This window comes from Podarcis cretensis (assembly GCF_951804945.1).
Source record: "Podarcis cretensis genome assembly, chromosome: 14".
Lineage (NCBI taxonomy): Eukaryota > Metazoa > Chordata > Lepidosauria > Squamata > Lacertidae > Podarcis > Podarcis cretensis.
The window spans coordinates 4319697-4332260 of record NC_137183.1 but is presented as its reverse complement, the minus strand read 5'-3'; the positions used below and the strand labels follow the sequence as shown (position 1 = coordinate 4332260).

Here is a 12564-nt window from a genome sequence, read left to right as displayed (position 1 = left end):
ATGGGGAAAGTGAGCATGTGACAAGGGGAGGACCTACTGCCAGGTTCCTGGCCCACCTAAGAATTCTGGTTTGCCAAGCATGTTGCTCGCTGCCCTTTGAAGCAAAGCAGTTGTTGTTCCACAAGGCCCCCACGTGCTCCCTGGGCCTGGGTAGGGGGAGCTTTTCTTCTGTATCCAGACCCACCTGATATTCACAAGGACAGTATTTATGTTCTGAAGTATTTGATCCATTTCTTCCTAGTTCCTTCCATTCCCAGATTTTCAAAAAGATTGAAACTGGAGCTGAGTTGAAACAATTTGTCTAGCTTTGTGACTGTTTTACTGAGTGTTGAGATTTTCATCTCTTCCTCCTCTTACAGTTCTTGCAAACGTACCTGTGCTCGCTGCCACTTTGGCTATGTGGCTTCTCTATGACCTTTTTCTTGGTTGCCATCACTGTCCTTTTGTTCCCTCTCCCATTTTCCCTCGCTGCTGTTCCATCAGGTCACCGCAAGTCACATCATTTGGGTGGGTGCCATCTTACGTTTTATGTGATGACCTCATGGACGCTTGCAAACAAAGCAGGTCACCAAGGCCAGTGAAGGCAAAGGAGGCTGAGGGTGTTGAGGGCGGCCAAGAAGAAAAGGGATGCTGATAGGAAGCGGGAGGGTGCACAGAGTCATCAAAAGAGCACAAGTGTCCTGCAAGTTTTTTTCCAATAATTCAGTGCATCAATTATGCTAATTTCTTAAGGATTTGAAACGAGTGAATGGTAGTCGCTGCTTCATTTGCAAGAACAATGTTTCCCCTTTTGAAGATCTACTTTGTGTCATGCTAGCTAAGGTGCTTTGGGATTTGGGTCAAGCCTTTCCTTTTTAAGATACACTGATGGGGAAAACAAAAGTTTTAGCAAAATTGTTTACTCCATCTCCCTGGCAAGAATCTGGCAACTCTGTTGACTTAAATCTTGGAAAGACAAACTCTTGGAAAGGATAGCACTGGATTCTTCAAATCCCCTTTCCAAAGTCCCTTCTGTTTAGCATGCAAATTGAATTCACTTGATTAGTAAAAAATTTAAAGCTTCCCATCTCAACCAAATTCCGTTCTAGCAAGCAGGCCAAGACTTAAGGCGTTTTTTGGGGGGAAACCTGCTCTTCTATTTTTTGAGACGTCATCTCAAAGCAGAACAATTTTGTTTTAATTTTAAGGTTGATGTAACCAATCCTTTTTCTTAGGGTGGTGCTTTGCCAAGTGTTGCCGCTGTGTGTTCTCCATTCATTACAGCATGGCTTGGGAGTTGCTCCCTCGAAGGCTTTCTTGAAATGAATGGAAGTTTTACTGCCTCATTCCTTGGCCAGCAGCAGCTAAAACTAGCTATAAATGCCCCTGAATGCCACTAGAAGCCTATGGCAACAGGGCCATCTGCCCTGTGGCTAAAAGATGGCAATTAAAATGACCAGCCAAACTAGGCTTGAGGGAGAGGCCCAGAATTTGGGTGCCACCAGAGAAAAGGCCCGTTCTTGGCTACCACCCACTTGACATTTCATGGTGGGGTTCGTGTGGGGAGGGCTTCTGAAGATAACCTTACCTGCACTTTTTACTGGTACAGCAATCTGAAATTCTCTTTTCTATTAAAGGTGCAGAAGCGCTGTCCCCCCTCCCCCGCCCCAACCTGGCCACAGCAATTAGCAGGCAGGCTCATATTGGAAAAGGAGGTGCAACACACATAGCCCATCATCCAAGTAGAGTGGCCCACAAGGGGCTGAGTAAACCCCTTGCTGCCTTCCTGGGACTATACAAAAGGTGGGCGGAGGGAGAGGTTAAGCAAGCATCTGACAAACTAAGATACAGGGCTTGGGTTGTATTCAGCTTGTTGCATTGAAAGGGGCAGGCCTTCTCAGTAGTGGCACCCACCCTGTGTAACACCCTCCCTGCAGATGTCAAGGAAATAAAGAACTACACAACTTTTAGAAGATGTCTGAAGACAGCCCTGTATTGGGAAGTTTTTAATATTTGATGTTTTACTGTGTTTTTATACATGCTGTAAGCCACCCAGAGTGGCTGGGGAAACAACAATAACAACAACCATCATCATCATCTTATCTATCTATAATCCCTACAAAATCCTCTGGACCTGCCATGCTTTATGACAGGAATTTAAAAGCATGAAATAAGGTATACAAATATATATGGTGCGCAGAACCACAGAACCAGTGTTAGAAACTGTAATACGAAAGCTAGGAACTAAATGGCACCTTAAACCGAGGTTATGGGCACAACAACGGAATGTCTAGGTGCACTTTTTTATAACAAGAATACAAAGCTAAAAATGAATGAATTGCAACTAAAGTATTATGTTCATTTTTCAAATAGTCAGTCCTTCCCCTGCCCACCCCCCTAATATTATAAGAGGGTCTCTTCTCCAGTCTTCAGACAGTAGCTGTAAGTGGGGAGGCAGAAAAAGTTCTTCCTTTTCTTCCACTCTGCAGTTCTAATCTGAAATCTTAGGCCCAGTACTGTGCTCAAAGCTTAGAAACTGCTCATGCTAATGAAATTCCCTGTCACAAAATGCACCTAGAATGATGGCAGTTTTGAACACTGCACAGAACACAGCTTAATTTTGTCTTTGGCCTAGGTTGCAATGCCCAATGCTGTTTTCTTGCACTGCGTCCTTCCACACCAATAGGGCTTGTGCAGGACAATTTTGCAGTTGATTGTGGGTAGAGTCCACCTGCCGCCCATTATGGATCCTTAATGGGATCCCAGACCCACTGTCTGTGGTACAGGAAAGCCACCTCTGCAGTTGGGACCCAACATTTCCCCACTAAAAGGTGGCAGCTTAGTGTAAGTAAAATGTAGTGACATCCGTAGCCGACCTGGAGACCATAAACTGTTTCCAGACAGTCTTCTGTTCTCCATAACCAACTTTCTGGTTTTTTCCCCTTGAAGAAAGTGATCAAACCACTTCTACTGGCATATAGAAGGACTACCTCTAATAATTGTCTTAGCTGCAAATTATTTAAGGGGAAGAATTATTTAAGGGGAAGAAAGTGTTGATGTGTATATCTGGCACAATAGCAGCCAAGTCTTGAGAATGATTTCCCTTTTTGTGATGAATAAGCTCTTTCAAATGTCTGCAAAATATTATGGTCCAAATAAATAATTTGAGATCCAAAGCACTTTTTTAGAAATAAGAACTAAGATAGCTTCTGGCAGACGGTCCGTCAAAATTCTGCTCTGTTCAGAGATCACCAAATCATTTGATAATGAGCAGAATTGGAAGTTGCTAGGTCAATCTTCTACATATATTTAAAATATTTATTTTAGGCATAGCAATGCTTTTCCACAGCCCAGCACACAGAAGTGAAGCAGGCAACGCTTCTGGGCATGGACACAAATGATGGGGGAAGTTTCACCTGGTTAATTGATGTGCTTGCCTGCTCTCTGAGCATGTGCAAAAACAAACAAACAAACAAACCCTGAACATTTTTCAACCCTATGTATATGTCATGGCTTTGGGCTGAGGGGTGCAGGTAATGTGGCCTATTGGAATCAGCTTTCTCCAAGCTGATTGGGGAAGGCCAAAAAGCCAATATAGTATTTAATGCTTCAATGCTTGGGAAAAAATGCATGGGTGATGACTGATGTGATTTCAGGAGTCAGAAGGAAGCGTTAGGGTTAGGGTAGGTTTCCAGTGGCCAGGGTGCACTTTGAGTGCATTGCATCTTCTATCTTCGTCTTGGCTAGTAGAAGCAGAGTGAATTCTGCAGAAGAAGGGAACTGCAATCATGTATATTGGCAACAGAATGCAACTTGGTGCTGAATTTGGATCTTCCCCTCTGCCTGCAGCACCCTGCAAATCTGTACATCCACACAGACGTTCCCAGATATTAAGATCAGCGAGGGTTGGTGAGGGGGGATGTTTCCACCTCCCTCAGTTAACATGTGGAGAGTGGGGTAGGGCCTTCTCTGAGGCAGCCCCTAAATTGTGAAATTCCCTCCCCACAGAGGCGCACCTGGCACCTTCTTTGTACAGCTTTCAGTGAATGCTAAAGTCACACCTCTTTACCCTGACCTTTGACAGCCGAGATAATGTGTTTTCAGGGCTCACACTTTTCATAGAATCATAGGATTTTAGAGCTGGAAGGGACCCCGAGGGTTATCTAGTCCACCTCCTGCAATGCTAAAGCATCCATGACAGATGGCCATCCAACCTCTGCTTAGCAACCTCCAAGGAAGGAGAGTCCACAACATCTTGAGGGAGATTGTTCCACTGTCAAACAGCCCTTACTGTCAGAAAGTTCTTCCTGATGTTTAGTCAGAATCTCCTTCCTTGTAATTTGAAGCCCTGGGTTTGAGTCCTACCCGTCAGAGTAAACAAGCTTGCTTCATCTTCCATGTGGCAGCTCTTCAGGTATTTGAAGATGGCGATCATATTTCCCCTCTATCGTCTCTTCTGCAGCATAAACATATCCAACTCCTCTGACTATAATCTGTTTTCCCTGTTTTTAATATAATAATAATAAATACTCTGTAATTTCATGGATAAGAAAATAAGAATGGAACCTGCTGCATCAGAGCAGTGGCCCATCCAGTCCAGCACCCTGTTTTCACAGTGGCCACCCAGATGCGGGTGGGAAACCAGAAAGCAGGATTTGAACCCAAGAGCCCTCATTCCTCCTGTGGTTTCCAGCAATTGATATTCAGAAGCACGACTGCCTCCACTGTGGGGGAAGAGCAGAGCCATCAGGGCCAGGAGCCATTGATAGCCCTCTCCTCCTCGAATTTCTCTAATCCTCTTCTAAAGCCATTTAGGTTGGTTGTCTATTTTTCTTTAGTTCTTCTGAACTGTTGCTCCTGAGGAACATGGTGCACTCATTTTGCTTCCTGGTGCCTCTTGAGGTCCTTTCCTCTCTGTAATCTATTGCTTTTTCTTTTTGGTGCTGCCCTCCATGTTCCTCTTTAACTGCACATCCCCCCCACCCTTTGAAATAGTTCTATACTGCCCTTCAAAATGCAAAATTTCCAGGGCAGTTTGGCCTTGAAGTGCAAAGCCCACAGGCTGGAATGGTGTTTTAGATTGTATTCAAGGATGTACTCCTAATCTCAGTGTTTTGTTTAGGGGTGGGTGGGTCCAGCCTGTTCTAGATGGGGCCACATTTCCTCTAAAGGAGTACAGTGGTACCTCGGGTTACAGACACTTCAGGTTACAGACACTTCAGGTTACAGACTCCGCTAATCCAGAAATAGAACCTCAGGTTAAGAACTTTGCTTCAGGATGAGAACAGAGATCCTGCTCTGACGGCATGGTGGCAGCAGGAGGCCCCATTAGTTAAAGTGGTACCTCAGGTTAAGAACAGTTTCAGGTTAAGAACAGACCTCCAGAACGAATTAAGTTCTTAACCCGAGGTACCACTGTAGTCTCATAGTATGGGGTCTCTTCTGGATCCACTGTTGTCATTTGAGAAAGAAGGTGGCTTCAGTGGCTCAGGGATCCTTTCACTAGATTAGAATGGTGACTCAACTATGAACCTGTCTGGATGGAGAGAACCCAGGTGCAGGAATCTGGGCTCTGGTCAGGTCAATATCTGATTACTACAAGTGCAGGATGAAGTTGCCTGGTTTGCTGGTAGGCTTGAGGCTAGCCAGTCATAGGACAGCAATCCTGGCACAGCTGTACTAACTTACTGTACATTTCTGAGCCCAGTTCCAAGTGCTGGTCCTGTACCCCAATATCTTTCAGAGTGCTCCTCCTGATATGAACCTACCCAGACACTTTGATCTCTACCTAAGACCCTCAGGCTTTCATCTCCCCACATATGGTGTACTCTCCCCAGTGAGATCTGCCTGGCATCATTATTAACATCCTTCTGGTGTCAGGTAAAAACTTCCTTCTCCCAGGCATTTGAAGGATTATGATGTTCGTTAGTGTGGTTTTTTTTATATTGTTGCTAAAGCTTTTGCTTCTGTTTTATTCTTGTGTCTGTTTATACAAGAATTTGTGGGAAATTCCCTGAATAAAAGCAAACTGAAGTGTCAGTTCAAAACCTCCTCCTGGCCATCTTGTCGTGCATCTTCCATTAGCTGTTGCTGTGGACATCTTGGTTTGGACCTTGATCCCTCCAGATCTTTGTTTCTCATGTATGAAGACTTGAACAAACAAAATCTCCAAGTGTAATGAAATAAAAGTTATGAAGCTTAGTATATCTTTGCCTATAATTTCACCATCTAAAATTAGTTGTTGTCTTTTCAAAAGAGAACTCTTATTTTTTTAAATGATTCAGAACAGATGTTTTATAAATTTAATTGTTTCATTTAACATTTCCCCAGTGTCAGGCATCTGATGATTGTGGTGATATAAATTAGAGGTTCTGTGCCAGATGTCTTTCTCAAAAAACACCGTGAATTCTCTTGAAGAGGAAGGAGCATCAGCACAGTAAATTTGGTCTGGCCCAGCACCTTTTTCTGAACCCAAAGAATCGAGGCAATGAGTTCTTTGCACCCAGGCTTCGAGAGAGCTGCGTAGCCTCTGGCCTCTTGTAAGACATGTCCTCATTTGCCCTCCATGCCTAGATATTTGCAGAACAGAGAAAGGATTATTTTCCTACCAGGATACTTGATACAGGGCAGGCAAGTTCATTCTCTCTTTATGGCTGTTTGCCAGCACAGTATTGTCCTTCGGAGTTTGGCTACTATATTTGCTGGAGGAGGCTGTGTTCATATGGAAATGTTGCTGCTAGCCGAATGAAATCAGGCGTCGCAGAAGCTGCAGCCGTGCAAAGGCATCTAAATAACATGTCAAGATCTTTCCATTTTCTTATTTGTTTGCTTTTTTCTGTCTCATATGCCTTTGGAATACCATCATTATGCTTGGTATTACCTATTCTGACTGATGTTGTATTTGTGCAGGAGGTGATGCTTTTGAAAATGTTGTCATGTCAACTGAAGCTATCTTTAAAAAAAGAAAGAAAACCCTGTACTAAGTCTTCAATAGAAACAAATTCATCTTGCATTATATAAATAACACCTTGATAAATTAGCCCAGCAATTGATAGTTCTGCACACTATCCTGCTTCCCTTTAAGGATGCTGGATTCTAAAGGCCATTGGGTCCCTGCTAACCCTCACAGGTGTTTGGGACACAAACGGGACCGTTCCTCCCTTCCAACAGTATCAAATTTGCTTGCTGTTTGGGGCAAGCTGCAGAGAGGTGGTTCCATCCATCTGGGGTTAACGACTGATCAGAAAAACACCTGTTTGCTCTTAGGCCTTTAATTGACTGGGGAAGTTTTTCATAGCATGATTGCCTTGAAATGTTTGCATGTAACAAGGAGAACTATACTGGTTGGCTGGAAAACCGAGAAGCCTCTCTTTGTTACTTTATCTCTATTAGAATGCCTTTCTGCAGGTCACTGTTGATACAAAAGAATAATTGGACACAAATCTGACCTCAGAAATTGCAGTATCCAAACACCCAGTGGAGGAACGTTTCTATCTCCCAGGGCGTTGAACCATTGACCAAGTTGTCATACTGGAACATACAAATTTCAAAGGAAGACTGCCTTGTCAAACCCGCTGGACATAGGAGCCAATTCCTGGGGGCTGAGGTCCCTTTGATCTCCCCAGTAAAATGTTTGAGGGGGCTTTCCCCCAAGTTGATGGGCTTTGCCATTCAAATGGGGTGTATGCACCACATCATGTGATTATGTGGGGCGGGGTTTACCTGGGCCTCCCCAATATTTTATTCAAGTTGGCACCCCTGCTGCTGGAATACAGTTCATCAAGAGGTATAGTGCTATCTCTTGAGGACTAAATCAAGACAAAAGTATGGGTATTTTTTTAATCACGCAACATTTGTTAATTGCCCCCCTCCCCTGTGCCTAGTGTTAACAACTGTTCTTTGTGTGAAAGATAACTATTTAATCAGATGGTTATCACTGCTTGTACTTTCTGCATTTTATTTTCATCTGACCTCACTTTTTACAGTTCTCCTCCCCTCAACCCAAGGACCCCATGCCATATACTCGGGATAACACCTTGTGCATCTGATCAAGCGGACTGTAAATGCAAAAGTTTATGTTGTAAAAAACTTGCTGCTTTTTAAGGTGCCGCAAGACTATTTCTTTCGTTCTCCAGTAATTCTGCTTCCGAGCTTCGCAGAGGCATTTGGTTGGCCACAAAGTGGGGGGAGAATAGCAGTCCAATCCAGGAGGCTGGTGATTATTATTGTTTTCTTTCTGGGAGCAGTGTTATGTGCTACAGTTCTGACAGAAGTGCAAAAAACCTGCTCTTTCTTTTGAGCTCTGCCTGTTGGTCTAACCCAAGTGCAAACTTCAGCCAAAGTCACAGTTTTGAGGTTTGTCTAAACTCTCCTACAGCAGAACCCATTTTGAACATCACTGAAGTGAGGAAGCAGTATTTCAGGGAGCCAGGACAAAAAAAGACTCCGGAAAAAATGATGGATGGTTACTCCATTAAGCCTCAGCGCTGATTAAGATGCATTATGGGAAAGGCCTGTTGGAGTGTGGGCCTTCTGTAGCATCTGTTTGTGGGTCCCAGGGAAAGCCCACTATGTACTATGTACACTATGTGGCCTGGATTAAATTTACATCATCCTAGCAGGGCAGAGAGCAATTAGCCCTCTCCTAATCCAGGCTAAATTGCATATGGTTGGAGACTTTGTAGGGATGTTAGCATAAGTGTTACCTCTCTAGCATACAATGTGTGTAAGCAGCTCTAAATGGCCTTGTCCCATTTGCCAGGCATCCCTGGCAGGTCTATGGATGGAGTCTCTGTGGTGCAATTAGTTTTTGCATAGTTGGAAGGACTAGCCCATCATATCTCATGAGCTTGACTAGAGTTGGGCAACAGCTGTTCAACTGCTGATGGGTGTCAACCCACAAATTATCTGTGGCACCCTATAATTGCTTGCAACCAGGTGACATACACTGACCTCTTATAGAACAGGCCAAAGCTATCCACTGTGAACAATGGGGTCTTCTTAAACTTTCTCAACATTCACCCAACTCATTTCTTTTTATAGTGGCTTAAACAGAAGCAATTGATAATGAGGAAATCATTATTTTATCCCCTTTTTTTAATCCCTTATTACCCTTCCACCATTTTAAAGCGGGCAGATATTGTGCTCCACTTTGACAGAATGTGCATACTTCATGCTTTTATGCTTAAAGACTTATTAGAAATAGGAAAGAGATGGGGGCGGGCCTTAGTTACATCACCAGTGCAATAAGAGTTATGTTTGATATTTTGCTAAATTTAATTTAAATGCCAGGATTCTTAACCGGCCTTTACGATTGGCCTCTGAGTCATTGCCATCTGAGCTACCTGTAAGATGGTGTGTGTGTGCAGGACTTGAGAGGACCTTCTCAGTGGTGGCACCATTTTTGTTGTTTTTTGTTTAAATTTTAGCTATATCGTATTGATTTCAGTTATCTTTCTGTGAGCTGAATCCAACTAATTTGGAGTTCCACAAGTTGATTATCTGTTGAATGACAAAGTGCTTCCTCTTTTCAGTTCTGAGCCTGCTGCTGATTGGGTAATCTTTAGTATCTTTAGCAAGCATGGAAGATGGAGCGAGCTTGTTTTCTTTTACTCCAGAGGGCAGGATCAGAACCAATGGCTTCAGTTTACAAGAAAAGAGATTCTGCCTAAACATCAGGAAGAACTTTTTGACAGTAAGAGCTGTTTGACTGTGGAAGAGACTCCCAGGAGAGGTGCTAGACTCTCTTTCTCTCTTTCCTTGGAGGCTTTTAAGCAGAAGTTGGATGGCCACCTGTCATTTATTACCAACATTGCAGGGGGTTGGACTAGATGACCCTCACAGTCCCTTTCAATTCTACAATTCTGTGATTAGGAGGTTTGAGAACCTTTAGTCTTCTGCAGTCTTTGTAGCATTAGAAACTCCTGAATTGATTATTCTTTGGTTTTACCACCCAGAGCAGTTGTGGGCTATTTTGAATCAGGTTGCATTGAAACCTGTGAACCCCCCTGAGATTGTATGATGAAGGGAAATATATAATATATACAAATAAATAAATAACCTTGTTGTTATTTTCTGAAGTGTGACAGAATTGTCCAGAGAAACTGACAATCCCACTAGAGGGGGTCTTAACCTGAAGGAGTTCCCTCCTCTTCCATCTTGGAGATGTGTACTTTTGTTCCAACAGAAGCTAATGCAGAACAGATTTTAACACTGTGGCTAATTCATTTCAATTGAGCCTGTGTTGGCAATTATGAAATAGGCTAGACATTGGCAAGAACTTAAGAAGTAATTATAGACTTTCCAAATCTGCAGAGTATAAATAATTACAGGTTTAAAAGTGTTATTGCGAGCTTCAGTTAATACAATTTTTTTTAAAAAAATCTTTGTTCTTTTGAAGATGTAAAATGCAAATTCTTACTGGGCCACTGGAGATGCTTGGGATTTAGAAGATGCTGCCTCTTCTGGACCCTGTTGATATAGGGCAGGGATGTCCAACAGGTCGATCGCGATCTACTGGTAGATCCCCACAAGGTTTTGGTAGATCGTGGTCGATCTTTGGCTCCCTTTCCTTAGCATCGCTAAAACTGACTCCTGCCCCGCCCCCTTGCCCCACCCTCCATTGTTGTATGATCTCTGGAAGGGAAGACAGAGCTTTCTCTGTGCTGCTGTTTTGATCCATAGCGGTATTTTTTGTGAATGACTTTCCCCCTTTCCCCCTTCCTTTTAACCCCTCCATGGAACTTCCCCCCCCCAAAGCATTTTTTAACCCCCCCCCCCCCAAAAAAAACCGGGGCTTTCCCCCTCCCTAAAAAAAACTCAACAACTTTGAGCTGAACCCCAAAAAAGAGGGGAGATCACTTCCAGTTTTTAATTCTGAAAGTAGATCACAGTCTCTTGAGAACTGGCCACCCCTGCTATCCTGGAGAGCCACGGCCAGTTAGCACAGAGCATGGAGTCACCAGATGTTGTTGGACTACAACTCCCATCATCCCCAACCATTGGCTAGGCTGGCTGGATCTGATGGAAGTTGTCGTCTCAACAGTTCCTGGGCACTCAAGGTTGACAGTACTGAGCCAAATGCAGCTTCCTATGTTGCTATGGATGCAGAGTTCTCATGCACAAACACAACTGAATAGCATTCCATTCACTACACATTGTTGTCTCCACTCTTGGCCCAACTATATGCATTATCATTCCAGGCACACTTGAGGCCCAGCTTGGTAGACCCCAAAGATACTGGCCTAGTGGTTGGCCTTCTCAGGTTTCAGAGATGAAATGCAAGTTCCTCAGTGATGAGCAATAATGGGAGATTGCGCTGGTTGTTGTTTTCTGTGTTTTACATGAGAATCCAATTAAACCTCTTGTGGTTTTATCAAGGACAGTGAAACAAAGTGTGCTTAGGCCAGATTTATGAATAATCCCTCACTTCGTTGCCTTGGTAAATAAGACAATTCACCAAGGAAACTTTTGTAAATTGGAGCAGAATTTGTGTGTGTCATCTTTCGGGTCATCAGTGTGTCACAAATTACCCATGTGACTTACATAGGTATATGACAAATTAGAAACTTTGTGGATTTATTTGCAAGCCTGACTTGATGGCCTTACACAATGGTATTCAGCACAATTTTTAAAAATAATAATAATTATTATAATATTCAGCATGAAACTATTTTAGATTTTTTTAAAGTTCAAATCCAGTAGTATGAAAACAGAAGAAATCATGCTTTGATGAGATCTGTGGACTTCCAGATTATCTACAATCCCCATCATCCCTCAGAATTGGTCATGCTAACTGGGGTTGACAGGAGTTGGGGACCCTTAGATTGTCATGTATTTTCTGTCTCTACCCCAATGAAATGACAAAATATTTTTGTGTTCTCTGCAGATGCTGTTCTGCTACTTTTATTTTAGTTGCCCAATCAGCCTTATGTAAGCCATGCCGTTCCTTAACGAACCACATTTTATTTCCCTCCTTTCATGTAAGGAGATTTTGTTCTAAGGTAATGTTTTAGCCATAAGTTTGGCATCCAGATTCATTTGATAAATAGTTTTCTAACGTGAGGGGATGCACTTGTGATCTGCCTGGTTTGAATACTGGAATACTACGGTAATTCCTTCAGTTGAAGTGGCTGGAAGACTACCTTAGTACTGAGCAATTCAAATGCAGTTTGGAGTTTGGTTTTTTTTAACGAATTCCATGTTGCTGACAGGAGAGTGATTATGACTGATTCTACGTGTCTGTGTGTGTCTGTCTCTGTGTGTAGCTGTGATGAGGGGAGAAGGGCAAAATCTCAAATTTTCATTTTCATTTTATTATTTATTAAATTTGCATACCACCCCTTCATGCAAAGACAGTTCACAGCATAAAATACGGAATAAAAAAAGTACATAATAAGAACAAGAACAAAACAAAACAATCACCACCCCCACCCCATCACATTTAGGACATAGACTGTTAATCAGTCAAAGGCCTGGTTGAAGAGGAACATAGTTCAGTAGCCAATAACCTGATGACAAAGTTCATGTTGCCATTAGGTCTGAGTGATGTATCAAAACATTGTCCAGGACCAGCTTGAGGGCCAG

At 42.9% G+C, this 12564-nt stretch overlaps 1 protein-coding gene across 5 annotated transcripts in view; it reads left to right on the top strand.

The window, feature by feature from the left end:
* Positions 1-12564, top strand: part of RORA (RAR related orphan receptor A) — a 384947-nt gene that overhangs the window by 308396 nt on the left and 63987 nt on the right. The window contains exon 1 of one of the 5 annotated variants that reach the window (XM_079953336.1): positions 11165-11258. The exons of the other annotated variants lie outside the window; for them this stretch is intronic. Coding sequence (XP_079809462.1) covers positions 11252-11258 — 7 coding nt within the window. The 5' untranslated portion in view covers positions 11165-11251. Of the gene's footprint in view, positions 1-11164; positions 11259-12564 lie in introns of those variants that run through there. 5 annotated transcript variants of the gene reach the window in all.